Source organism: Dromaius novaehollandiae, chromosome 3 (genome assembly GCF_036370855.1).
Source record: "Dromaius novaehollandiae isolate bDroNov1 chromosome 3, bDroNov1.hap1, whole genome shotgun sequence".
NCBI lineage: Eukaryota > Metazoa > Chordata > Aves > Casuariiformes > Dromaiidae > Dromaius > Dromaius novaehollandiae.
Genome location: NC_088100.1, coordinates 60,908,146 through 60,933,764, shown reverse-complemented (window position 1 = coordinate 60,933,764; position 25,619 = coordinate 60,908,146). Strand labels below are relative to the sequence as shown.

The following is a 25,619-nucleotide window of genomic DNA, read 5'->3' as shown; positions in this document are numbered from 1 at the left end:
TTCCTGTGTCACGTACAAAACCCTTGCCCACAATGCAGTTTCTGCACTGAGTGTCATCACACTGAGTGGAAGATTTGGGCTTTTGGAGAGAGTGTTGTTACAGCAGACAGCTGTAACAAGTCATTCCTCTCTGCAAGCCACTGGAGCATATATATAATCCCAGTGCTTTCCTTGGGAATTTAGGGTACATGGAAACAGATTTCAAGATGCTAGAGGTTTTCAGTGCTTTGTTTGTTTTCTGTATTTCTGGCTTCTGCTAAATGTTTTACATGAGCTTGAAACGTGTTACCAGTTAATCACAAGTCTACTTTGGCCAAAACCCTGTTGTCAAGGTTCAGCTAATGTGACAGTGCAATAGCTCACTTTAAATAATTAAAAGCACCAGAGACAGCTGAGAGCAGCAAGGTACGATAGATTCTTGAGAATACACTCTTCACTTCACAGTAGTAGAAAATAACTTCTTAAATGCAAGAAGTATACCCAGAAACATCTAGGAGACCTTGATCCTGTAATGCATTTTCATCTTGCAGAAGTGCTTGTGCTTTCACTATTACACAGTGAAGAGGCAAAACATTTTATTCTCATTTTTTTTGTATTATAGTTTTAATTGATTATTCTTACTAAATCTTATTTTTAATTGAGCTTCACTCATAGCATTATTTTTTTAAACAACAGGCAGTCTTGAAGAATGTTAAATTGGTTAAAACCCCTCTGTTTTCACCAGCAGACTAGACTACTGGAAATATATAGGCAAAAGATAATCATGTGTCATCCTCTCTCCCTAATAGAACTAGTTTTGCAACATAATGGCTTCAGTGCCTTATTGCTCTGCCTGACCCACTGCTCTTCACTCATGAAGTGTTGTTTGGCCAGTTGATTCATACAGTGGTGGATCTATTGGCAGTTCCCCTTCGTGCTTGAGTAGGTAAAGGTGATGAAAACATAATTCTTCTGTGGAATGATGTGCTGTTTCCAGCCCAGTCTTTATATTGGCCTCCTATAGTCTGTTTCTCCAGCTTCATCTCACTAGAGACTTTTACTATTGACAGGATCTTCAAGATGATAAAAGTATGAGATACGGCTTTTGTGCATTTGTATGGGCCTCTACATATTTTGTAGGTAGACTTTTTATTCTGATAAAGAGATGCAAGAACTGCCTGAATTGGCACTTAAACTGATGTTTCTTTCACATGTATCACATTCTCGCAAAGGCTGACATCTTTTTGGTATTTACAGCTCTTCTGTGTTTGATATTGGCATGGCATTGTACCAACCAGCTACATGGTTACATGCTACAGTTTTTAGCTACATGTAGTGTTATGTGCTGTTTCAGAAAAATTGCATATACAGCCATTATCAGTACTTCTGACAGAGGAGTTCAACCGAGGAGGTCAACAAATTTTCTGTTAGGGGTTGCTAGTATAGGTCTCTTTTAGAAGCCATTTGTTTCTGTTCAACTGGGCCATAAACACATGGGAGTCCCACTTACTTCAAAAGGTTTTGCATCAAGGCTAGATTACCTGAGACTAGGTTCCTTTTTTTTTTATTGTTTGTATTACTTTGCAGTATGGTAAAGGCCATTTTGTGACCAGCACTTACTGTACTTTTTCTCTCATTTAAAAAAGAAGTACCTTTGGCAAGATGCTACCTTGTTCTGCTGATAATTGTATAATGCAAAATCACAAGAAAAGTTGAAAAGCTCTTCTTTCAAAATACTCATGGAGGCAAGTGTTGAGAGTAAATCCGGATGATGATTACATCTACTTCATTTTAGTAGCCAAATTTCTGGATATTTTACTCATGCCATTTGCATCTTAACTATTATAACTTACATTGAGTGATGAAGATGTGCATTGCAGGGTCATCATCACAACCATTCTACAAACCAGACTCATGCACATCGTTCATTTATGCAGCTTGCTTCACTGTACTGCAGAATATGTGGATGGCAACTTGAATTTGAAACAGACGACTCCTGGTTTATGGGTGAAGGAAGAGATGAATGCATCCTTTTAGGCAAAATGCTTTGTTTAATGACTTGATTGACAAAGACATTCAGATATTTTGAACAAAAGGTCAATGGCTCTGAACGTATTGAACAGGCTTATCACTTCAAAAATGTGTTTTTATGCCATTAGCTCATGTGTTGGAACAAATGTGGATAATACCTTGGTTTCTTCTCCTTTATTCTTCAGACTCTGGCTTGTTTGGTGTCCCACTCTCGGTTTTGCTGGAACAGGACCAGAAGAAGGTGCCAGGCACCAAGACCCCACTGATTTTTCAAAAGGTAGCCATGAACAAGTCAATTTATTACATACCTGCAAATGAGAAACAAATAATATTTTGTCCTGGATTTATTTGTTCCCTGTAACAAAGCTTTCACTGTATTTACTTTAAGGGAACCTAAGGTATATTACTCAAATCAAAGTTATTGTAGTGTTTATTTGCAGTTTTATTTATTAATTCAGTGAGTCTGATAATTCATATCAGACATATTTTGAGTTAAATGAATAGGGTTTATTTTTTGTTCTGACTGATATCTACTTTGTAGGTATTGTGAACTATTACTGATGTGCTCCAGGGCCATAGCTGTTAGGGATATTGAATGAATGATATTAGAAAAACATGTCAGTAAGATGTGTGAAGTAAATCATGATTTAGGCAAGCCTTTTAATAAGCTTGTGAAACTTTACAGTTTCTATACTATCAGTATAAGAATTCTTACAGAATTAGAATTCTTACTATCAGTATAAGAACCCGCTGCAGCCAATTCCATTTCACAAGGGTGGTGTAACTCTCTTCATCTAAAGGACTGTGCTTTGTCTTCCAGAACAAATACTTGAAGTTCTGTAGAAATTCTCGGTCCTTGGCCCACAGCTTAACCTAGCTTTCTAGGAAGCGGTTTTCTGCTCTCAGAAGTGATTTGGGCCAAGAGGCAAGTGACTAGGGAGTGGGCATCAGGCTGGATAACTGTCTCTGGTAGCAGCAGCAGTGCTTTTTCAGCTGATTCATTGCTTTAGTATGTGGAGGGACCTTTTGGCCTGTACCATGTCATGTTAATGGGGAAGATAATGGGAAAGATGATGGAGGCCCTGGATTTACTGCACTTATGTAGGAAGTTATGTTATCATGTGAGAAGAGAGAGACCACAGTGTGTGGACTTATCGTAACACTGAGGGAGGCTCAATGCTGTCTCATAACCATTTCAGAGCTCTTTTTGTTAATTCTTTTTCAAGAAACAGAAAACTCCAAGTAATTTTCCATCACTCTCTTGATTCAGTTCCTGTATCATTCATGCCAGAAATTAATTCCTCAGGACCATAAAAATACAATTCTAGGAAAGATGGTATCCAGAATAAAAGAAATCAAATGACAAAAAGTGACTGAGCACTGTGATATAGTAGCAACATGGTTAGCATAGTTTTCCAGGAAGGAAATTCTGCATGAACATTTCTAGCTCATATGTGTAATTTGTTTTGCAAGGCACAGATGTCATTTGGAATATAGCTTTTCTTTAAATGCGAAAAAATAAAAAAGGTTCCCGATTTCTTCAGCATCTTCTCTGCAGCAGACATTTTCAAAGAAGAGGACATTTCTATAAAGTGCAAGGAAGAACATTTTTGTGGAAACTACTTTTAAATATAGTTCGTGTATCACTGACATGAAACAAGCCAAGCTAATAGGAAGGCTGCTTAAATTAAAAGAAATGTTTAAGAGGGAATTTCCTGTAGGCAGGAGACTGGTGTCCAGCAGCCACCTCTTCCTGCCTGCAAAGAGCGTACTCACTTCTGAGTGTGCAGGAAGGAGTCACGGCCAACTATAGCGCCGCTGGACCTCACCTCCCCATAGATGTGAGGATGGTGGCCAAAGGTAGGACATTCCCTAAGTGTCTTTGCGCCTGACAGATGAGGGTGGCAACTGCTGCTGTTATGCAAGCTGGGCATGGTAAGCATCAGATTTGCGCTGTCAGCACTTTTTTTTTCTTTTTTTTTAAAACAAGGAAAATATACCAGGGTGACAACTTCTGTGGTGTGTTCCAGCTTTGTGGCTTTTTCTGTCTGAGCTTTCCTGTGAGGTGTATCAGTTATGTAAATACAGTGGTAGGTAACCCCCTTTAATTTCTGTAGCTGCAGAAAGTGCAACTTCTGCTATGTTATTTTTCTTACGCCAGAGCTGGCACAGGAAGGTGTGTAACAGAGGCATGATCCTAGTTAAACGCTGTGAGCATCCATTTGTGCTAAAATGATGTCATCAGCATTTCACATTTACAGATTTCTTTGGAACACTTAGGTTCATCCTTTAGCGAATACTTCTATACTTACCTTTTAGAAAAACACAAATCATGATAAATGTGTTAAGTGATTTTTTTACATAATTTTTACTAATTTAAGCCATGTGTAGGACTGCAAACTGATGAGTTTGTTAGAATGCCAGTATTTGCAAACCTGAAGCCTCTTTAAAGGCTAAGAGTACTTAGATCTTCTCTGTTAAAGTTGTAAAGAAGAGTATTTGTGAGAAAGCTAGTACTGTGTCTTTATTTTACCTAAATTAGTTTGAATCACAGCCATTTTAACAAGGGTAGTAATTGGGATTTATTTTTGAAATTGGAGTAGTTATAGAAATAAACTGCTTCCCTGTCTCTGGAGGTGGGCTAGACATTGCAGTTTTCTTTTTTAATAAAACAGAGAAACTCTATTTTAATAATGTTCATAAAAAGGGTAAGAGCCATATTAAAGGTTTCTTCTACATCTACAACAACAGTAATCCATTTGTAAACCATATGTTTGTGTGTGTGCACCCACCATACATGTATAAAGGCTCCACTATATTAGAACTATCTACCAGTAGTTTTTAGTTAACATCTTTTCTTATGCAGTTTGGTTTGTTTTTGACAGCTGATTTCCCAGATAGAAGAGTCAACACTGGAAACAGAAGGACTGCTTAGAATACCAGGAGTTGCAGCAAGAGTAAAGGTAAAATATTGCACAGATTGTCAACACCCCCAAAAGCTTATCTGCACTTTCTGCCTTTATTTTTGTCTTGTAAATACATTTTAATGCCAGGTTGGTATTAAAATCTTTAAAAACAAAAACTAAAATGTCTTTATAAAGAAGACTGAGTTACATTAGCCAGGAAGCTGATGATTTCATCCAGTGTAGTTTTAAGGAGAAGACTGGAGTTCAAGTTTGAAGCTGAGTCAAGGCTATGTTTTAAATTCAGTTGTGCCAAAATCTCATTAATCCTTGGCACGAGCTTTCCAGCCTCTTGTTTTTCCCTGAAGCAGCAGTTCATGCATAGTGTTTCTACCCCTGGAGGAAGCTCTTCTCTGGCATTGTGAGCCTATTTTAATAGCTAGACTTAACCTGTGTTGCAGGGCAAAGCAGCTAGCATGTACTGAAGAACCTCTCACATTTATTTTTATGAACAGCAATATAACTACTCAGCTCACTAAGCACAGTCTTGTTAGGTTTGTCTGTTCACACTGACGCTTAGCAGAGTGAGCGCCAATTACATGCAGGCTCTTCCCCAGTATTTGCCTTAATGCAGGAAACTGAATACACAGTATGATTCACACCAAGAGTCAATGCATTAAAAAGATGGTCTAAACTGGCCTTAAATTCTAAACAGAAAGGACCATTTAAGTGGATTCAGCTGTCTGAAGATATCTGCCAGCTTCTGTCATGTAGGACTTTGTCCAGCAGCTGGTTCATTAGAAACAACTGAAAGAAAGGAATATTGTGGAAACTGGCTTTGTTTATTCACCAGTAACTAAGATTTTTTTACAGTTTTCCTCCATTCTCTATTTTCCACTTTTCATCAGTTCTGCATACTGGAATGATTTTGTTTATTTGTTTATTCTTGGATTTTATTTGTTTAATACAATTTTCCAGTCAAGAGATCACTCACTATTTGATTTTCATTATTTGCAGGAGCTTCTGCTTTGAATTAGGCAATTGCTTTTTTAGCTAAGACGTTAAGTTCACTTACTTATTTTAATACAGAATTTTATAGAAAATGGCAACATTTAGAATATTAAGACTGATGTTTTCTCTAAACGTTTTCTCAAATTTTCTTGAACTTTTCTCTCCTATACAAAAATAAAATATTTTCCTTCTTAAATAATTATATTAGAATGGCACAGATAACCTCCAGAAAAGAAATATTCTGGTATTTTTTTGTATAGATTTCAGAGTAATTTTTAAAAAATGTATTGCATATCTATAACACCCGCAAATATATATATTTACTTTAAAATCTAAACATTAGTCCATCAGGATGCATGGTTGATGTTTTTGCTCTTGCCTCTCAGATAAAATAATTCTTTCTATCTAGTTGTTTAATCCTACATTTGCCACATTGATTTGGCTTGAATGTGGATGGAGAAGCTAGTGAGGCTGTGAGGGAAAATTGTCATGTTTATTTCTAAAGCTTGTTTTTGTTGATCAGCAGGAAATCACACCACTTAACCTTAGACATCTGAGTTAGGATCTTAGTGCCTGTGAACCTCCTGTGTAATCAGTGGAGATGGTCTCTCTGGAGGACAGCTGAGAATATCCAACTTTTATTTCAGTCTGTAGCACTTAATCTAAGTGTCTACATTTTCTTTCGAAAGCATAGATCCATTTTCCGTTTGGACAAAATTAAATTTAATGAGAATAATATCTTAAAAAATAACCTAGTATTCTTTATCCAGTGCGCCCTTCCTGTCCAGATAAATAACTAAGGCCAAATTTTTCCATAGTCCTTTTTATCACTTTGTCTCACGCACTTTGCAAAGCAAGAAAGTGTTTCTGTCCTCATTTTCTATCTGGAAGAACTGAGGCAAAAAGAAGGGAACTGAAGAGGGCTTAGACTCTTGGTCCGCAACGTGGTCCCCTTCTGCAGAGGGCATATTTGAGATCAAGTGCTAGGCAAAGCTGCATGTGTCCAAAGGCATGAGGTTCCCTACAGATGGCAAGATACCCAGCTATGCAATCCCCCAAAATCTTGTCTCTGTGTTTTAAAAAGAGAGCCAGCCTCGCCTTAATGTATGTTTTGATAGGAAACCAAGTGTCAGCATGCATGTTTGCTTATGAAACCCCCCACTCACACATTACAGCAACACCCTCTGATATGCAGTTTCAGAATTGCTAAGAGCCACATCTTAATATTTGCGGGGAGGGGGAAACCATAGTCTTTATGTGAATGCATATGATATCTGGCTCTTACAGAATCTTCCATATGGCCCCAAGGCAGGCCCACAGGATTTCTTCCTATATGATTTGGCAGTCTGCTGCCTATTACTCTTTGTTTGCTTTCAGGGCTTCTGATCTTCAATTTATCTTTTTGTAGCAAAAGATCAGTGGGAGCTGGAGTTAAGTGATATTTCAGATGTCCTACCCCCTCCCTGCCCCCCCCTTCGAAGCATGGAAAGTATTGCTATGTGTATAATGCAAAACCTCCAGCAGCCAAGTGTTCTTGGTGCTCTCTGTATTTGTTGCCTTTCAGAGTCTTTGCCAAGAACTGGAAGCAAAATTTTATGAAGGGACTTTCAACTGGGAAAACGTAAAGCAACATGATGCAGCAAGTCTTTTAAAACTTTTCATCCGAGAGCTGCCTCAGCCACTCCTCACTGTGGAATATCTCAAAGCTTTCCAGGATGTGCAGAGTGAGTAGTGTCCTTTCGGTCTCAGTTGTGAAGAAGCGAGACCATAAACATACTGAGTGCAGAGAAGAGCTGCTTTGTCATAGCAGCATTTCTACTAATAATATGTTAACCTGAAAAACAAACTAAATACCAACAACAATACGGCGTCACCTGAGAAAAGACAGGGCATAATTTTGCTGACATACAAATAATATTTTTAATGAAACTTGTATTTTAGTAGTTTACGCATAAAATAAAAACATCTAGTTTCACTCTCTGCTCAGATATATCTAATAGTCTTTAGGAGGTATAGATGAATTGTAAGGAACTAGTGATATGCTAAGATGCTGTCAGTTTGTAAACAATTATTTGGTTCAAAATAAAACAATAATACAGAGATATAATAGTTTTGCAGGAAATCTAACAAATGGTAATTCATACTGTTTAATGTAGTATGTGGAGGGTGTTTTATCCGTTTGCAAAAGGTAAAGTTACAGCAGAATAGTCAGAACTGTTGATCATCTCTGGTCCCTTGAGGATCAGCAGGCTCCTGTGAAAATGTTCTCTGTGCCAGCTGGTCACCAAGACAGCAAACACATCAGTTGTAATAGGAGGAGACTGACTTGGTGATAATGAAATCAGGAATGAGGATCCACATATAGTAATACCAAAGGTAACACAGGTGTGTCGGTTTCAGAAAAATCTATTCCTGTTTGTTTGTGGGCAAAGTAATGGCTCATTTCTAAGGAGCACATTCAGGACATACCAAAGGACAGACAGACAGACAGACAGACAGATGCCCATTACACAACTTGGATTTTGCAGTACTGAGTACTGGGCAGCAAGTTAAAGCAGGCCAGAATGCTTTTAAATGATGCTGGTTGCTAACATCTGCAAAAGGTTATTCCACTTACCAGATGCTGACTGGAACCAGTACTGGCTCTGCTTACCACTCCTGAACTGTCTAAAAACTTATGTGGTTTTATCTGCTCAGAAAATATTCAGGTTCCAGGACTGAAAATACTTTCTATGTTGAGGCAGAGGATTTGAGGCAAAACAGACAGAGTGCTTCCTAGCATTGTCTTTATAGTATTGTCTACCTGTCTTGCCATTTAAATGTAATAAGACTAGGTGTTGCAGAAGAGGGACCACCTTTTTGACAGTAATCAATATCTTTCATGATACTGTGATTAACGTATGTGGTTAGACTTAAATAAATGCAATTAAAAAATCATTATTTAAGTGAACAGACAGAAAACCGTGATTTAAGTTATCAATTTTAATTGCTTTTTGACCATTGTGACATGGTGCTTTGCAACTAAATTTAATCCCTACTTTTAATGTATGTTTTTCTAACCAGGTGGATACACTGTTATCTCTACTGCACATGTTGAAATGACAATATAATTCACCATTCATTTATTCAGATCCTTAATTTTTATTACGGTAGAAAGTGGTGAGCAAGCATATCTTTTTTGATTTAATAGATGATGAATCTTTTTTGCTCTTTCTCCCAATCTGAGCTGGAAGAAATGTGTTTGAAATAGCAGTTCAGCTGGAATTCCAGTGGAATGCACAAAAGCAGCCCTGTTGAATTTTGCATTAGTGTGATAAAACTATGCCAAGTGCAGATACCTCCTTCTTAATTTGTTTTATATATGGCCTGATTCATTAGGAATCCTCTGAGAACACTTGACAGACCATGTCCTCTAAAGCGTGTCAAGAGGACATGGTAACTGCAAGGACTTAGGAACTCTTCTAGGAGGTGGAGGAGCGTAGAAATGTATTTGCCCTGCATTTTGAGTGAATGATGCACCGCTGAGCTATTGGATAGAAGGGAGAGCCAACGTCACTGTTCTTTAATTGAAGCTTGCCATGTTTGATATGGTACTCACTGCTGTAGATGTGTTTTAAGGTGGCCTTGAGTATGCCTAACAGATCTTTAGTTTTATGAAGACGATAGTTGGTTTGTAGCTTCTCTGCTATTACTTACATTCCCACCAGTCTGCCACTGCTGTGTCTCATGCCCTAGGGAACCTGCCTTATTCAGCAACACAGTCATTCTGTGTGGGTAGGCATGGGAGACCATGCAATTGTTCAGGCAATTGCAGAAATGGCAAAAGCAGTTTTGAATGCGCCCTTTCATATATTGGGGCACAGGCTCAAAAAGGGAGGAACTGTTAGCTGTCTAGTTCATGTTGTAACATTGCAAAATAAATATGTAATAAAAGTATCGCAAGGCATCTAAAAAATATTGGCAGAAGACTGTTGAGTCACATAGCAACTGAATCATAAAAGAACATTTGGAAATGACAATTAACTTTGTCTATGCATTCAGCGTTTTACAAGAGGATTCCCTTAAAAGTCATGTTTTTTTTCAAGAGGACAAGTAACAATTTTAAAATATTGAGGTTAATGTGCTTCACTGGCAGATCTTCCAACGAAGAAGCAGCAGCTACAGGCTTTGAATCTTTTGGTGCTCCTTCTACCTGAAGCAAACAGAGACACTCTGAAGGTTAGAATTGCTAATATTTTTTTCCTGTACGAATAAGAGAATTTTGTTGATTTCTCATGAATTCACTGTAATGAATGCTGTTGTCTTTTAATGTTCTAACTGATGTGTGAAATATTATGATATCCCTTTTTTCAGTTCAAAGTTAATGCTGAAACTTGTGGGGTTTTTTTTGTTTTCATATTTCATAGAACTTCAGAAAAAAAAAAGATTTAGGAGCCTAATTCCAGACATCCAAATGACTCTTAAGAGGAGAGCTTGAAATTTTTCCAAGAGATTGCAATAATAATCACTCAGTGAGCGACCTCTTCTATTAAAAGTTTATTTCCTTCTTTGCAGGAACAGGCACAGATTATTTAAATGGAAAAAGAAACAGTATTAGAATACTATGGATGAGACTTGGCTTTTAATGAGTGGGTTTAACTCTTTGTTTTTATTCACAGCTGTTATATGTGCTGTTTGTTTCAACTCTCAGTAAGCTAGAAGTGTACACTTCCTCTTGATATTTGCAGCCTGTTATGTGGCATCTTCCAGTCTGGGCTTGTTCTCTTGTATCAAAGCTGTTCATCTTTTCTTCATGCTTACTATTAAAATTGCTCCAAACAAAAATAAATTTGCAGGACTTGTGTAGGATGCAGAGTATCTTGGATGCTTTCTATTCGGGGCAAAAATCCCATTAGTTCTTATTATTTAAACATGCCTTCCTTTTTAAATGTATTTACTGTGTGGAAGCACTCAGGAGGGCTCTCGAGTTGAGTTATAAATATCTGGAAGTGAATTAATTGAAGACTGGCAGTTTCCAACGGCCTACCTGTCATTCATAATTCAGTGGTTTACACAAGTTGCATACATGACTGAACTAGCCACATGGAAACCATGACAGCTGGCATTATTGTGTTCACTTGTAATTTAAGAAAAGCCAACAGTAACGTTTTCAAAGCATCTTTGGGATGCTACCTATGCTCCTAAATAACAAGCGTTTTGAAAGTCTTACTGTTCAGGGCTTCAAAGTCACTTGAATGCTTTTGAAATGTTACCCACAAAATTAACTAGAATGATTTACTTCATTAATTAAAGGAAAGAAAACTTGCATTACAATCCTATGAGTAAATATATCCATACTTCCTATTATTGATTGCTTTTAATATAGTTTTATTAGGAATAAAGAGCCTTTCCCAAGGATATATAATATGATGTTTCACTCTAACTTTTTCAGGTGTAGAGATAAGGTTCAAGTTCTGCTATTATTTCAGGTACTGCTTGAATTCCTTCAAAGGGTAATTGAGCACCGAGATAAAAATAAAATGACGCTAAAGAATGTTGCAATGGTGATGGCCCCAAACCTTTTCACGTTTCGTGGGTTTGGCTCAAAGACTATTGAACAAAGCGAGTTTGTTATGGCAGCTGGAACAGCAAATGTCATGCGCTTTATGATTCAGTACCAAAAACTTCTCTGGACAGTAAGTATTCTTTGGGGGGGGGGGGGGGGGGGGGGGGGGAATCATAAACTTCACAAACAAAGTAGTAATATGAACTATGAACTTACTTCCATGAAATAGAGAAGGATCAGCTCCGTCCTGCTGAGCTTTTGCTCATAGATAACTCTTAAGGGAGTGAAATAAAATCATTATATGTTATGGTAGAATTAGCAGTGGTGGTTAGGGTGTTAATATTGTATATATAATATGTGAAATCAGAAGTCCTTATGGGATACTTGTGATTGCCCCATCAGTATGCATTTTTACAGGGAATTTATTCTTTTCTGCTTGGAGATATTTGTCTCTTACCTTGCAGGAGATGTGTTGTTCTAGCCATATCTCTTTTGGGCCAAACTTCATATTACATAAGAAATGCTAAAACATGTTTTGATAAAACGAGAAGTTGAGTCATGGTCTCAAGCAGGCTCTCGCCCAGGCTGGAGAACTTCAGGCTTTGTTGTCCATCAGCAACTTTAAGCAATCTTGACCTTTGCATGGAATGGTTATTATCACCATCGCACAGACTGTGTGGAATGAATTTTTTTGGCTGAGGAAAGTAAAAATGCTGTATAAAGACTTGATTCCGCCTCTATTCCATTGAGAGCTTACTGGATGGAATGTAACATCACAAGTACAGGTTTTCTAAAATATTTTCATAGCCTTATATTATTTGAATCTTTAATTATTATAGGAAATAGATACTATTTTTTTCTAGTTCTGCCTGATGATCTTACAATTTATAAAGTTCTGATAGTTAAGGAAATGATGCAGATATTCATAATACTTACTGTCTATATTCATCTAGATTCCTAAATTTATTGTTGACCAAGTGAGAAAACAGAACACTGAAAGCCAAAAGAAGGAGAAAAAGGACAAAGCTATGAAGAAACTTCTGAAAAAGATGGCTTATGACCGGGAAAAGCATGAGAAACAAGACAAGACCCCTAATGATGTAAGGAAAGATACACCTGATAAATAACTTTATTAGAAAGACTCTCATATCTATTGAAAGCAATGGATATAGCCGTGGAGATGGAGCTGAGAGGATTTGTTTAACATTTGTTTAACTGAGAATTTCAGTAAGTAGTAAATTAGTATGGCTTACATAGTTTATGGCTTCCCAGCAAGATACATCTTTGAGGGTAGGTTGGCTGGTTGATTTTTGTTTTCATTTATTTATTTATTTTTTGCACAGATTTTGCAAAACATCTGTATTCTGAAAAATGATATCCATAGGTAGCTTCACAAAAGTACCTGAACTCCTGTGTTTGTACAGGGGACAAGTGTGACAACATTCAGAACTATTGTACATAGGTTACGGTGCATTGCCGCCCAATGGAATTGACAATAGACCGTGTGTTTATTTACTACTAGATTTCAATGTTTGGTATTGAAATCTCTACTAGATTTTGATATTTGATATTTAATAGTCATTGGAAACAAAGCTAGCATTTAAGCCTTCTTCCTCCTACAGGAGTTCCCAAACCACTGAACTCTGCCTTAGTGAACCTTTAAGTATTCCTTGTAAAGAGGAGCATGCTGGAGCATGCACAAATGAAGATGAAACATTCAAAAACTGAAAAATTCACTTATTAGACAGCTACTGTCTGTGTGTCCACTCCCATGTTATCCCTCTAAATACAAACCACAGTTCAGTATCTCTTTATTAAGTGGTTGATTTCTACCAGAGCCCTCAGTGATGGCTAGGCAGATGTTTCAATGTAACAAACATTCTTCACACATTCTTTAAAAAGAAAAAATCGTCCTGTGGCATTTTAGTGTGAATTTTTCCTGTGCCTTAGGAATTTTTTACTTGAACTGTTTCTCCTGGCATGGAAACTTTTCTGAAAAGTATCTCATGTACATAGCAATTACTTAGTATTTGTAATTTCAATGAAGTTAATAATTAGAAATATTTTTTTATTTATTGGACTATACAACACAGTTTCTTATATTCATTCTTCCTTTCTACTTTACAATGCATCTGATGTACACCTTTACAAAGTTGTTTTAAATACATAAACAGGTAACACCAAATGTATATATTCTCATAACGTAATGAAACACAAATGAGGTTTAAATGATGTGAAAATACAGTCTTGTGGCTTGAAGTCATATTCAAGATTCCGGTGAGTCAGAGACATCTTGTGGTAGCTTGTAAAAACGCATTGGCTTGAGTTGTCTTTTTTCTTACCATGTATATATATAGCAAACTGTTAAAGCTGTTAAGCCAGAAATTAAAATAGGGGATATGAATATGTTGTAATATCCCACAAGTCTGCTTGGTTTGCTCTTGCAAGTATACTTTCTTTTTGGCGATAGCAAATCATATTTTGTGCAGGTTGTAGCTTTTGGGGGGGCTTTCTCTTAAAGGGTCAGGAAAGAAATTTGAAGTATATACACATATTTTAAAGGTGGACTTGATAACTTGCTGGTAATGCTTAAGTGCCAATTTCACATCAGAATTTAAACAATGGAAAAAAAGAAAGATTGTATATGTTTGAGGGACCAGTGATTTATAAGCTAGAAATATATTTTGTAACTTGTTACATTTCCATATTTAAAAACCTTTGTATGCAGTAACCATAAAAATACCTAGTGAAGAATGTACATGGTGCAGAATGTTCATGAAGTGACACTCTGCAAAAGAACAAGGTTGAGAGGTGATTATTTGGGTAGCAGCATCTTACAGTGCATATTTCCAGTGTTTTGAAAATAGTATTTTAGATGGCTAGTGCAGAATTGTATCTCTACCATTTCGAAAGAAGTTTAGTGCTGGAGTCTTCAAAAAGCTGGATCTTTCAGACCAATGCATCCAATATCTGCTGCAGCCATATTTTTCAGTGTTCCTAACTTGTTTTCTGTGCAGTATTTGACATATCTCTAAATGTTGAATATGGATTAATTCCTCAGACATCACTTTGCCTTACTTTCATATCTATTTGTTTATATGAATATAGTTGAAGGAATCCACACACAGAATCACAGCTTATCTAAAATTTTTTAAAAAAGCTTATTAACACTGACATGTTTGTTTTATACTGTCTAATAAGAGGACTCCTTGCAAACAATTCAACTGAGTTATGATGAGCTGACAGTTAAAAGAATGCTGCCATCACCTGTTCAATGTAGAAATAACAGTAGAATACCCTGAAATAGGCAAATGATGTTGCAACTTTAAATATTGTTATTATTATTATTATTTGTAATTCAGTTTGGTCTTTTAGAGTAAAATATGCCTTTTTAATCCATCGGAGAATTAAAATTGAAGTTGCAAGTAATACATCCTTACCCAAATGTAAATGTAAAGTTACTGTTCAAGAATTTTCTTCAAGCTTTAGAAATCTCATGAGATTTTCTGAAAAAATTTAATGGCAGTACTTTTCACAAGTCCTTTCATACTTATTTAAAGCATTCCATAATTTGGGTGCCTGAGAACATACTACTGCTAAAATCATGTTCCCAAATATGATTATGGTTTCATCAGAAATGATTATTTTATATATGTTCCAAGTAGCTAAATTTGTCTTAGTTCTTTAAGGAACTAGTCCTGGACATACTTGAAAATTTGTTTTTTCAATTTGCAATTTGTATTGCCTTAATTTTAAATTGAGGTGATTTTAATGTGCAGTTCCTGAACTTCTTTCTTTTCCATTATTAGACAGCAAGGGATGCATCAAGATTTGTGGTGAATCATCGCTCCAGTGAAAACTGTTTGAACCTTTTGAGAGTTCATTATCTTGCTTGCAACTGAATAAAATTATGTAAAAGTAGCTATTTTCTACACCAGGCTGTGCCACCACACATGATTAAATGTAGCTGGACAAGGCTTGGGTCACTTTCATAATCTTCAGAAATATCTCAAAATCTCCACTCTAAATGGCAGATGAGACCTTCCAATCAATCACATTTCCCCTTTTAAGACAGAGATTAAATAACATTTCCTGCGGAAGGGGAGGAGACTTTGGGCAAGATCTCTGTACAGTGCTGGGAGTGGTTAATGTTAGAAAGCTCTTGAGGGTTAACCACTTTTCCAAGTATCTGTGCATATAACTCTGTGGCCCAGGCCTGTGTTAGGGATTAAGTCTGTATGTTTCTGTTGGAGTGCAGTGTGTCCTAGTCAGGCAAAGAAAGTTGTCCTCAAGACTGGGAATTTTTCAGCTATCATAGCCAGATTTGCACCATCCATTGCTCCATTCCTCTATGTGGCAATTGCCATAGAAAGGAGGAACCTGGCTAGTGATACGATGCAATGCTACTGGGTATATATCATATAGGGTGGAATAACCACGGTATCATCTAGCCATTCTGTTTATATAACCTGTTTGCATTTTCACAATATAACATTACTGACTTTTGCTAAATTTATGATCCACTGTAATCCCAGATTATTTACTGAAGAATTGCTACCTGCTAAATTGTTTCTCTTTATATAGTTGTATAGCTGATTCTTCCAAACCAGATGCAACACTTCGCAGTTGTTCTCTTTGAATTGCATCCCACTTTCAGACTTTGTCTTCCATTTAGCAAGGTCATTTTGAATTCCAGTTCTGTTCTTCAAAATGTTTGTGCCCTGTTCCTGCTTCATATCATTTGCACATTTAATAAGTGTATGGTCTGTTCTATCATCTGAGTCCCTAGTGAAAATATTGACTAGTCATTTAATTCCTCTCTTCCTCCAACCTGAGGAGTGGAACAAGTGAATCTGTAAGAGACCCACTCCAGATCCTATAGCCAAATAGCAATGGTTCTTTCATAATAAAAATATTCAAGTCCCTCTGAAAAGAAAGGGTTTGAAACAAGAAGAGTACCTTGCAAGTGAATGCAGGTGCTATGCCAGTATATTTTTGCACTAACTGATAAGGACAGACCTCTCTTCAGGTCTTTGAACCTTGTGTAAGTACCTAACTGTGCCAGAGGTTTCAGTGTTGTAAGGTGCATCTGGAGAGCGCATGTGAGGCGGGAGGGGGTACTTAAGTCATGTTTTACTGACCCACCCTTCAGCATGTTGTCAGTCACTTTCTAGGTATTTGGCTTATACATTGTAATGTGGAGTCCTAACTTGGATGTTTTGAACTGTGCTAGGCAGAGGCTAGTTCTTCTTCTGTGACTCTGTGGTCACTTTTTTGTGGTCACTGTGACTGTATGGTTACTTTTTCTTTCCCACCAACCTGCACTGAGAAATGTGTTCAACATCCGTTCTCTCTATAGTTAGGCACCGTGAACGTATTGCAGAGCTGAGTAAGAGTTCTTCCATAAATTGAGGTGGTGAAAGTGGCAAAATACATTCATTAGGTGAGCTGGTTTCCCCTAGATACAAAATAATTATTCTGTTTGATCTGTGACCTTAATGTTATAGCTTTATGGACATTTCTTGTTCCTTCTCTCATATACTCAAGGCAGGTAGCTTTTTAAATAATTCATCATATGCATGATGTACAGGAAAAGAAAGATTGTTATCCAGCTGAAAGTTGGAAGACCTCCTTTAATATCAACTGAGACAAAATGATACAGAATTGAATATTAACATAAAAACTGATTTAAGTTTACCATGCTGAATTTGATGAAAGACCCATTAGGGGCATGTGTGTCCTTTTCACCCTTAAAAGTTACTCTTCTTGTTGCCAGGAAGTGTGATCCCAACAGTTTGGAAAGAGACAAAGCAGGTTTAAGCAGGAGTTAACTTTTTAGCAGATGGCTACAACCATTTGTTTCCATAGGTGGCGGCTTTAAAGAACACATTAGACAAATTTAGGGATAAATTTAGGGAATTGTTCTTTGAGATCCATTGCAACCTTGCAAATCTTTGATTCCATGATTATTATGAAGCAAATGCTCAATTTGCTGATTCAATAATGAGCCTTTAGTTTCCTCAGGAAACTGTGCTTTTGATTCTGGTCACATTTATACTTGTTCTATATTAGTTTAACTTGAATGGCTTCAGAGGAGCTATTCTAGATTCACTGGTGCCCAAATTTGTTCATTGATTATGGAAGAATGAATGTTCAGCTTTACAATTGCAGTAAATGGAGGAGGGGGAGAATGAACTGTCATAATCAACCTTAACTACTGGTATTTTTACATTTCTTTTCCTATCAAAATGAGTACATCTGGGTAAATGGTAGTGTAATACGAATAGGAAAATTATCTTAAGATTTTCAGGAACAGAAATTAGGACCTTATTCACAAATAAATTATGCCTTTTGTAACTTCAAATGTCATGTACTGCAAGTTGAACAGAAAAACAGTCCTTTGGAGCCCTCCTCCTCTATAACTAGTAAGATTCATCATCATGGGTTTCTGGGTTGAAATAAAATACAAATCCATTATGTAGTCAGACCTGCTGGTTGACTAGCTGAATATATTCTGAAGAATAAGAAATGGGGAGAAAAAGCTGCACTAGTGAATATCTGTGTTTTAAAAGGAAATGGTATTTGAGAAGAGGAATCACTTAAACTAGACTGACCTATGAATATGTTGTGATTTCTTTTTGGTACCAAATTCAGGTGAAATGAAACTGGAAAGGCTTCTTCTGAGAAGAGGGGAGGGAGGGCGGGCGGGCTGCCTGGCTTTCAGACGTACAGCAAGTCCTTTCCATGTCGGTCTCATACGCTGCGTATCATACCAAAATGGGTTCTTAACATAGCAGTAATCATTATTGTTACCCTTAACATCTTTGAGAAATAATTAAACACTACTGTTCTTTTGTTCTAAAGTTCTTCCTACCATTAAAAAGAGGTGTGAAGGTCTGATGTAATTTACTAAATTACTGCATAGTTACCATATTTCTGCAGTGAAGTAGACAATAGTTAAGCATACTTACAGAGCATTGTACTAAGTTACTAATTCCATACTGTGTTTTGAGGAACTCCTGAAAGCCAGCTGCTGGCAGCTTTGTTCCAATATCATTATTGCTTTGCAGGCTGATGTTCCTCAGGGAGTGATACGGGTGCAAGCGCCTCATCTTTCAAAAGTTTCCATGGCAATACAGCTGACAGAAGAACTGAAAGCTGGTGATATAGTAGCCAGGTTTCTCAGCCAGAAAAGGTACAAACACGTTTTTGTTTTGTTAACATTTCAGGATAAGTGACTTTTCATCTATTATATCAAGAAAAAAGTTTTAAAATAGTTGGAATCAGAGTGAGGTCACTGAACTTTTGGGTTGAATTTAGCCTGCTGGAATACTTACCTGAGGAATTAGTGTTTCTAATGCTTCTAAAGCTAACAAGGCCTTCAGGAATATGTGAGCGCCCTTAGAAGAAAACGAATTGCTGTTTAGTTAATTGGGCCAGGAATGCTTTTGTAGCTTTCTGTGAAGACGTTAGAAGGAAATACGAAAATAAGTCTAAGAATCAAATGGATGAAGAACAGAGAAAGAAAATATTTTGTAAAAATTGCGTTTATATATAACAGCAGTCTAGGTATGGGAATATAAATATGAGAAAATGTCATGCACTTGCAGTGATTTAAAAGGAAAGCTACCTTTAAGTCATCCAAATTAGTACAAAATAACATTTAACACAAGCATATGTGCATCATAACATTTTCATATAACTGTTTGTGCTAGTGTGGCACTTTAGTTGAGATTAAGAAACTGTTTCTTCCTAAATGCTGTTTTCAGAGGCTTATACTTCTGACAAAAAGTTATTTTCTGGATGCACTTTAGCATATATCTCTACAGTTAAGCAGTGAGAAAAATAAAATCCTTTTCTAATTGAGGGATTTATTCTTCCACTGTCTGTTTTCCCCTTCTTTTAGTTGCAAGAATGTGGTTTCCCCTACCTAACTATGAGGCTATTTCAGAAATATGAATTGTGTGAGGGGCAGTACTTATTTTGAAAATGAGAGAAAATTAGAGGGTAAAAATCAGGCTACTTGCTAATAAAGATGGAATTGTTTTCTGAAAACCTGTATTTCTTCACTTCTGTCTTTTATTACCTTTTCTGTAGTTCATTTGCAGGATTATTCGTTTACACTAGTGTGCAAGGGTATTCCTATTCACTTATTGTATCAGTAAATGAGTAAAAACATGAAGGGATGCCTTGCTACACTGTTGACTTTAACTAGCATAACTTATCCTAAACATCTTTAAGTGGCTAGCGTACAAGCTCTTTGGTAGTGTAATCAGTCGTGTTGTTTTGTTCTTGACAGTGGAAATGTCCAAACACTCAAGAAAGAAGAGGTCTTTCTGTATGAAATAGGAGGAAATATTGGTAAGAATGGCTTCTGAACCACTGTTTTTGTTAGAATAGGATTCCTTGGCACTTCGTCCATGGACTTCCCTGTGATTGCATGCTGATGTAAACAGGAGAGGAATTTGCCCCTTAAAGATTATAATGAATCAAGAGGGTGCTCTTTCAGTCCATATGTTATCCTTAGGCTCACATGTCAGCATATTAGTCTGGAGCCAGCTGACGGAGATGAAGATTGCCATTATGGAGGGAGAAGGACTGCATGTAACCAGGAAATTTATTTACTTAGCACTTTTTTTTTCTAATGTGCTGGACTGAGCTCTTTGGAGCAATGTCTAAAGCTTAAATCTCCTCCATTCTTTTGTCCTCTTTCTTCCAAGTATTTCTATTTATCATTAGCTGGCTGTGATAAAGCTGGATTCAGGTAGTATAGTTTTTCATCTATTCCCGTCCAGCCAAAGGTGAGGAGAGGTTATTCTGAATATTGGTTGGTTTTTTTTCCTAGGTAATTGGCAAATATTTGAATGGGAGAGAAATGTTTAAAATACAGATGTGATGATGGGCTTTGTGTTTCTCTGACATGTATTTCCCTGCCAGCTGATTTTTGGGGGTTAAACCATTTTTATTCATGTCCCTAGTTCACCCTGATGCCAACACAGAAAGTTAGCTTTGGGTAGAGGGAAGCAGAGAAGCTGGTGTGATCATCCTTAGTAATATCTTATCATCTCTGCTAGAGGAAGACAGCAGTTGTTACAGGTGATCCTGATATGTCTGTACAGTGAAGAACCATAGAAAGGTTGGATAGGAAGGTGCCTGAAGTTCATCTTATTCATCTCTTTGAATTGAGGCATAATAAATGAACTTGCAGCCCTTCGTGCTCTACATTTGAGTGTTTCTTACAAGTTCCTATGGGGAAGTCACTGCTGAAATGGAAAGAACCTAATCTTCTAGTGATGAAATTTTCCACCTGTTCATCTTTCTTGCTCTGCGTACCACTGATGAAAACAAAGAGTAGATCAGCAAGGTTAATGCCAAAGCATTATTTTTAATGCAGTTCTGAAATTTGCTTTAATGAGTGCAGAAGTATTTTTGCATTAGGAATCAGTTTCTAATCAGAGTTTCTTTCATGTGTTGAGCAAATTTAAAAGAAAAGAACTAGAAAACAGTATTGGATTGGATTTACATTTACTTTCCCTAGTAACTGTGGACTATTAAAGTGTACCTGAAGTTATAAAATTCCATGAAGACTCAGTACTTCTGCACACTGTAAATTTTAATCCTGTATGTAATTGCTCCTTTTGGCACTTTTCCCTGTACCTGATCACTACTTTAAATTAATTTAAATGTTTTTGTATCTCAGCCAGAAGACTTAAAATGAAATAACACTCTTCTATTTTCTCTATTACAAATTTGTTTTAGTTTTTCTCAGTAAGTCTGAAGGCAAAAAAAAAAAATGTTACTAAGATATTTGGATGCCAGATTAATATATTACCTGTTTTCTTGCATATCCAATTGTACGCATGTTTACCATGCCTGTCAGAGCAGTTTGCGTTCCCAGATTTGTGTGACTTTTTTAAAGGAGGGGAGTATCTTGTTTATTGGATAGAGGTGTTAACATTGTAGAAGAAAAGTTTGTAACAGAATCCCAGTGAAACTGGAATGAGCTAGTATTACATAAAACAAGTGACAGAAAATGTGTGTGTCTCAGAGCATTGATGTGGCTAGCGGCAGATACATTTTCTAATTGTTACGCAACAGGATGGAATGTTTAGAAGCCTCCTCCATCTGAATAGTTTATTACTAGAGAATTTCAGCTTTAATCAGCTCTTATAAATACTAGTCCTAACTAACTTAGCAAATATTCTTAAGATAAGTATATAGAGCAACTCCCTGACTTTAACCTGCTGTGCAGGTTTAAGTAAACTATGTATTCTGATCTTTGCTGTTTCTAGCTTTTCTGCTACTGACTCTGACATTCAGCCTGATCTGACTGACTCATGTAAAGGGAGCCCAAAAGAGGGAAGACTCAACAGGCTCATAATATACTCATATGCTTATACTTAAGTTCATAATTGTATCATGAGCAATACTACGATCCTGTCCCCCTAAGAGAGTTGCTGAAGTCTCAAGACATTTTTTGAGTACTGAGTACACTATAGGGCCTTAGAGCATTGAACAGGACTTCTGCCATTGCTTCATGACCAGGACTGGACAAAGAAATGAGAAGCCATTGTCCCTGTGCTCTCACTGCCTGAACGTGCTAAACAGTGTGGGCAAGTAAGCATAGTTCAGGAGCATGGGTGGTATATGTCATGTAGATTGGCATAAAAAGCCTGGAGGGAAAACGGGCTGCAAACTGGTGAGGAGAAGGGATGGAGAGAAACAGAGCAGAGGGAGACTGGGCATGGTTGAGCAGGGAGTCCAAACAGCTGTCACCGGGGCACATCTGCTTGTCTTCCACTTCAGGAGCACATGATCCAGGAACATCTGGCTGGCCGATTAAAGGGGCCACCAGCCGTCTACCCTGACGCTTGCACGGTGGAGTAAGAGAGGGCCTGTGATGCAGAGCTGGAAGTGCATGAGACGAGGCTCTGCCTGTGAGAGAATGGGAGGTGTAAGCAGATCTCAATGGACCAGCATACATTTTCGTAATAGCTATTAGACATAAATCAATTGTTCAGAATACACCAAAAATAGCATACTACTTTTTCCCTTTGATGACCGTAACCATTACAAGTATTAAACAGGAGCTCCTAACCTAGGGGAGCAGGATAGCAAGTAATGCCTCCTTAGCAAGGACAAAACCTGCTTGAACGTTCCATCTAAGAAAGGGAGAGTAACTGGAAATTTTAATGGGCTTCAGCTCAAATGTGTATCTAGCATTTGGATTTAACCACAAGAAGACCAGGACATTGCTCTTTTCCTAAACCCTGCACACAGGGGAGCTCCCAGGCTCATTGTGTGAAGAATCTGACCTAGAATGAGCCATAGAAGTGAAAACAACTTCCCCAAGTACAGCTCCCGCTCTCCCTCCCTCTCTGCCTCTATTCCCTTTCTTCTCCAGAAGGGAAGGATAGCAGATTACTTTTAGATTATAGCTGTGTTGTCCTTTTTTAAATACTGTAGACAGGGCATGAAAACCTAAATGGAATAGAAGAGTGACAGGAATTTTGAAAGTCTGTTTATTTATTTATTTATTTATGGTACTAACGTAACCACACATCTCTTTTTACTAGGAGAACGCTGCCTTGATGACGATACCTACATGAACGACCTATACCAGCTCAACCCAAATGCTGAATGGGTTATAAAATCTAAGAATAGCTAAGCTCACAACAGATGGCAAAGGAACAACCTGTGGACTTACTTTGTAATGCTGAATGTTTTAAAGGGATAGTGTGTCCTTTCACCATTCTACTGTATTATATATAAATTAATAGAATCTTATCTAGTTTAAAAAAAAAAGAGGTAATGGAAACACAACAGTGATTACCACTAAATTTTCATTTTTACTTACAGCAAAATATTGGAGATAGCACAGTTTTCCCACTCATATTTGGAATAAGACTAAGTTAAATATTTTAATGGAACTAATCTACCTTAATGATACTCCCATCTGGTAGATCTTGTTTCAGAAGAATTTACTTTTCAAACAGATGTAGATGTTTAACCTTTAGGTTAAACCTATAGGTTTTTACAGTGTTAATGCACTGGAGAACCAAATTCTGATCAGCACTTCTGAATGGTACAGTATTAAAAATACTTAAAACCAGTCACATGAATTTCCCAAGTGTGAAATTCACAGGAAACAACTGCAATGCAATATATCCTGTCTTTGTCTTTGGAAGGCCTATTTTTTCACTTTTTAGGTAAAGTTTGATGAAAACTAAAAACAACTGTGAAAAATGCTTTCTATACGGCTCTTTTGCTAGATCTTTTTAATACTATTTTTTATTCTTATTCTGGTTGATTGTATTCTTGATGCTTTCTTTTTTTTAAAAATAGGACAATATGACAAGGTGAGTCATTGTACAGCTCACCACTCTTGGCAATGTCCTTTTTGGAATATGATCATCCACTAGAGAGACCTTTATTTTTTTCAGTAGTTATGTGTGGCCACGTTGCATACACTGGTTTCACTTTTCTTGAACATCTCATAGATTGCAAAGCATTCTGTGAACTGCCAAAAACTGCCAATTATTAGCAGAATATAAACTTTCAGGATGAGTAAAACAACTGTGGAAAGAAACTGTAGTTTGAATTTCATAGCTACCAAACCTTTCACTCAAAATTAATGTGAGGGTTTACTGTGGAGTTTACCCATGCTTTTTGGAGAATGTCTCAGCCTGACTACCATTAGCTTTATAGCTGGTATCTCTGGCCCACGCTGGACAAGCTAGAAATCAAATTCTGATTTCCTTTAGGCTGGTGGATGCTGTCTAAACCACTTAAAAATGAACAGTCCATGAGGTGAACTATTGCAAATCCTTCTCTTTGCAGGGAAGGACTGAGAGTTCCCCACGGAATTCGCTGATAATAAATTACAGATCGACATAACTTATTGCAGTGCAAAGTGCTGTGAACTGTAGCTTCAGAGACCTAGCCCTGCAGCAATACTTTGTGCCCACTAACGTGTGTAACACTTGACAGTTTATTTGTAAACTAGCTCACCCACGCTTAAATGCTCACACCTGCATGCTGACTACCGGAAATAACAACTGTGAAATTATATCCTTGGAGCTAAATATTTTCTTTCGGTGCACATACAGAGTTATATTGACCTCATAGGGAATATTTTACATCCAATCAATTAGATTTTTTTGACTTGATCAAAGCCACTAATGGGAAAAAAAGGGCCTTGCTGTTGAGTGTTGGTACAGGCCCTGACACTGTTTTGCTCTTAAAATAGCAACTGGAACTCTCAATCTGATAGATAAGCAATGAAATAGAACTCTGAAAGGTCACAGAAAAACTAGGCACGGCGTACGAACAATTTGGGGGGCATAAATATTTGTTGGTTCTTAAAAGTCAAGGCTGTGTTGTTATGGAAAGGAAGGGTTGTTCTGAAGGATTCTGAAAAGCAGAATGTAAAAAAAAAAAAAAAAAAAAAAAGCTGGGTGGAATATTGTTCTAATGTGACTGTACTGGTCTTGACGCCTCATCTAGCTGGGTACCCCTACATGGCATTGCACTGTGCCGTTATGGGCAAATCCCGTAAGGCAAATCACTTTTGTCAACAGAACAAACCTACTTCCTGTTCTTTAAATGTAAGGAATAGAGTAGAAAAACAGTATAATGCTTAGGTAAGTATTTATGAATCTAATGTAATAAATGTAAGGTGTTTTTGTCATGTAATAGAGAAATGTGTGTCCATAATACTTTATAGTTCTGTAAAAGATTACTCGTTACTGGAACTCTAGATGTTATTTTAATCAGGAGCAAAGTGCAGATGATAGGAACAGCTGTACAGTTTCAGCATAAAATTACACAGGACTGTCCTGTGGCTATGATCATTTAAGGAACTTTGTTTCTGGTTTAGTGCCATTATCTGTTTTTTAATTTAAAAAGCTCTTTTATAATTAAATGTGCTTTTCTGAATTCTTTTGTCATTGGATAATTATATTTGTGCATAAGATGTACACAAACAGCACTGAGTGCTGATTGCTGACATTCCGCTTGCTATCTCGGCAGGTAGTGCGTATTTTTGTACTGCAAAAGAGACATTGATAAGTTGCATAGTAAGTTGCAAATAGTCTTGCAATCTGCCTGCTGGGAAGGGAGAGAGGGGAGAGGAGGAGTTAAGGGACTGA

At 37.1% G+C, this 25,619-nt stretch overlaps 1 protein-coding gene across 6 annotated transcripts in view; it reads left to right on the top strand.

Annotated features, from left to right (window-relative positions):
* The window catches only part of ARHGAP18 (Rho GTPase activating protein 18), a 97,435-nt gene extending 72,028 nt beyond the window's left edge, over positions 1-25,407 (top strand). For all 6 annotated transcript variants that reach the window (XM_026120163.2, XM_064508967.1, XM_026120156.2 and 3 more), the window contains 9 exons: positions 2,196-2,287; positions 4,896-4,973; positions 7,489-7,648; positions 10,060-10,142; positions 11,393-11,599; positions 12,423-12,569; positions 18,540-18,664; positions 19,769-19,830; positions 23,046-25,407. In XM_026120163.2, coding sequence (XP_025975948.1) covers positions 2,196-2,287; positions 4,896-4,973; positions 7,489-7,648; positions 10,060-10,142; positions 11,393-11,599; positions 12,423-12,569; positions 18,540-18,664; positions 19,769-19,830; positions 23,046-23,137 — 1,046 coding nt within the window. In that variant the 3' untranslated portion in view covers positions 23,138-25,407. The remainder of the gene's footprint in view (positions 1-2,195; positions 2,288-4,895; positions 4,974-7,488; positions 7,649-10,059; positions 10,143-11,392; positions 11,600-12,422; positions 12,570-18,539; positions 18,665-19,768; positions 19,831-23,045) is intronic.
* Positions 25,408-25,619: the final 212 nt, after the last annotated feature.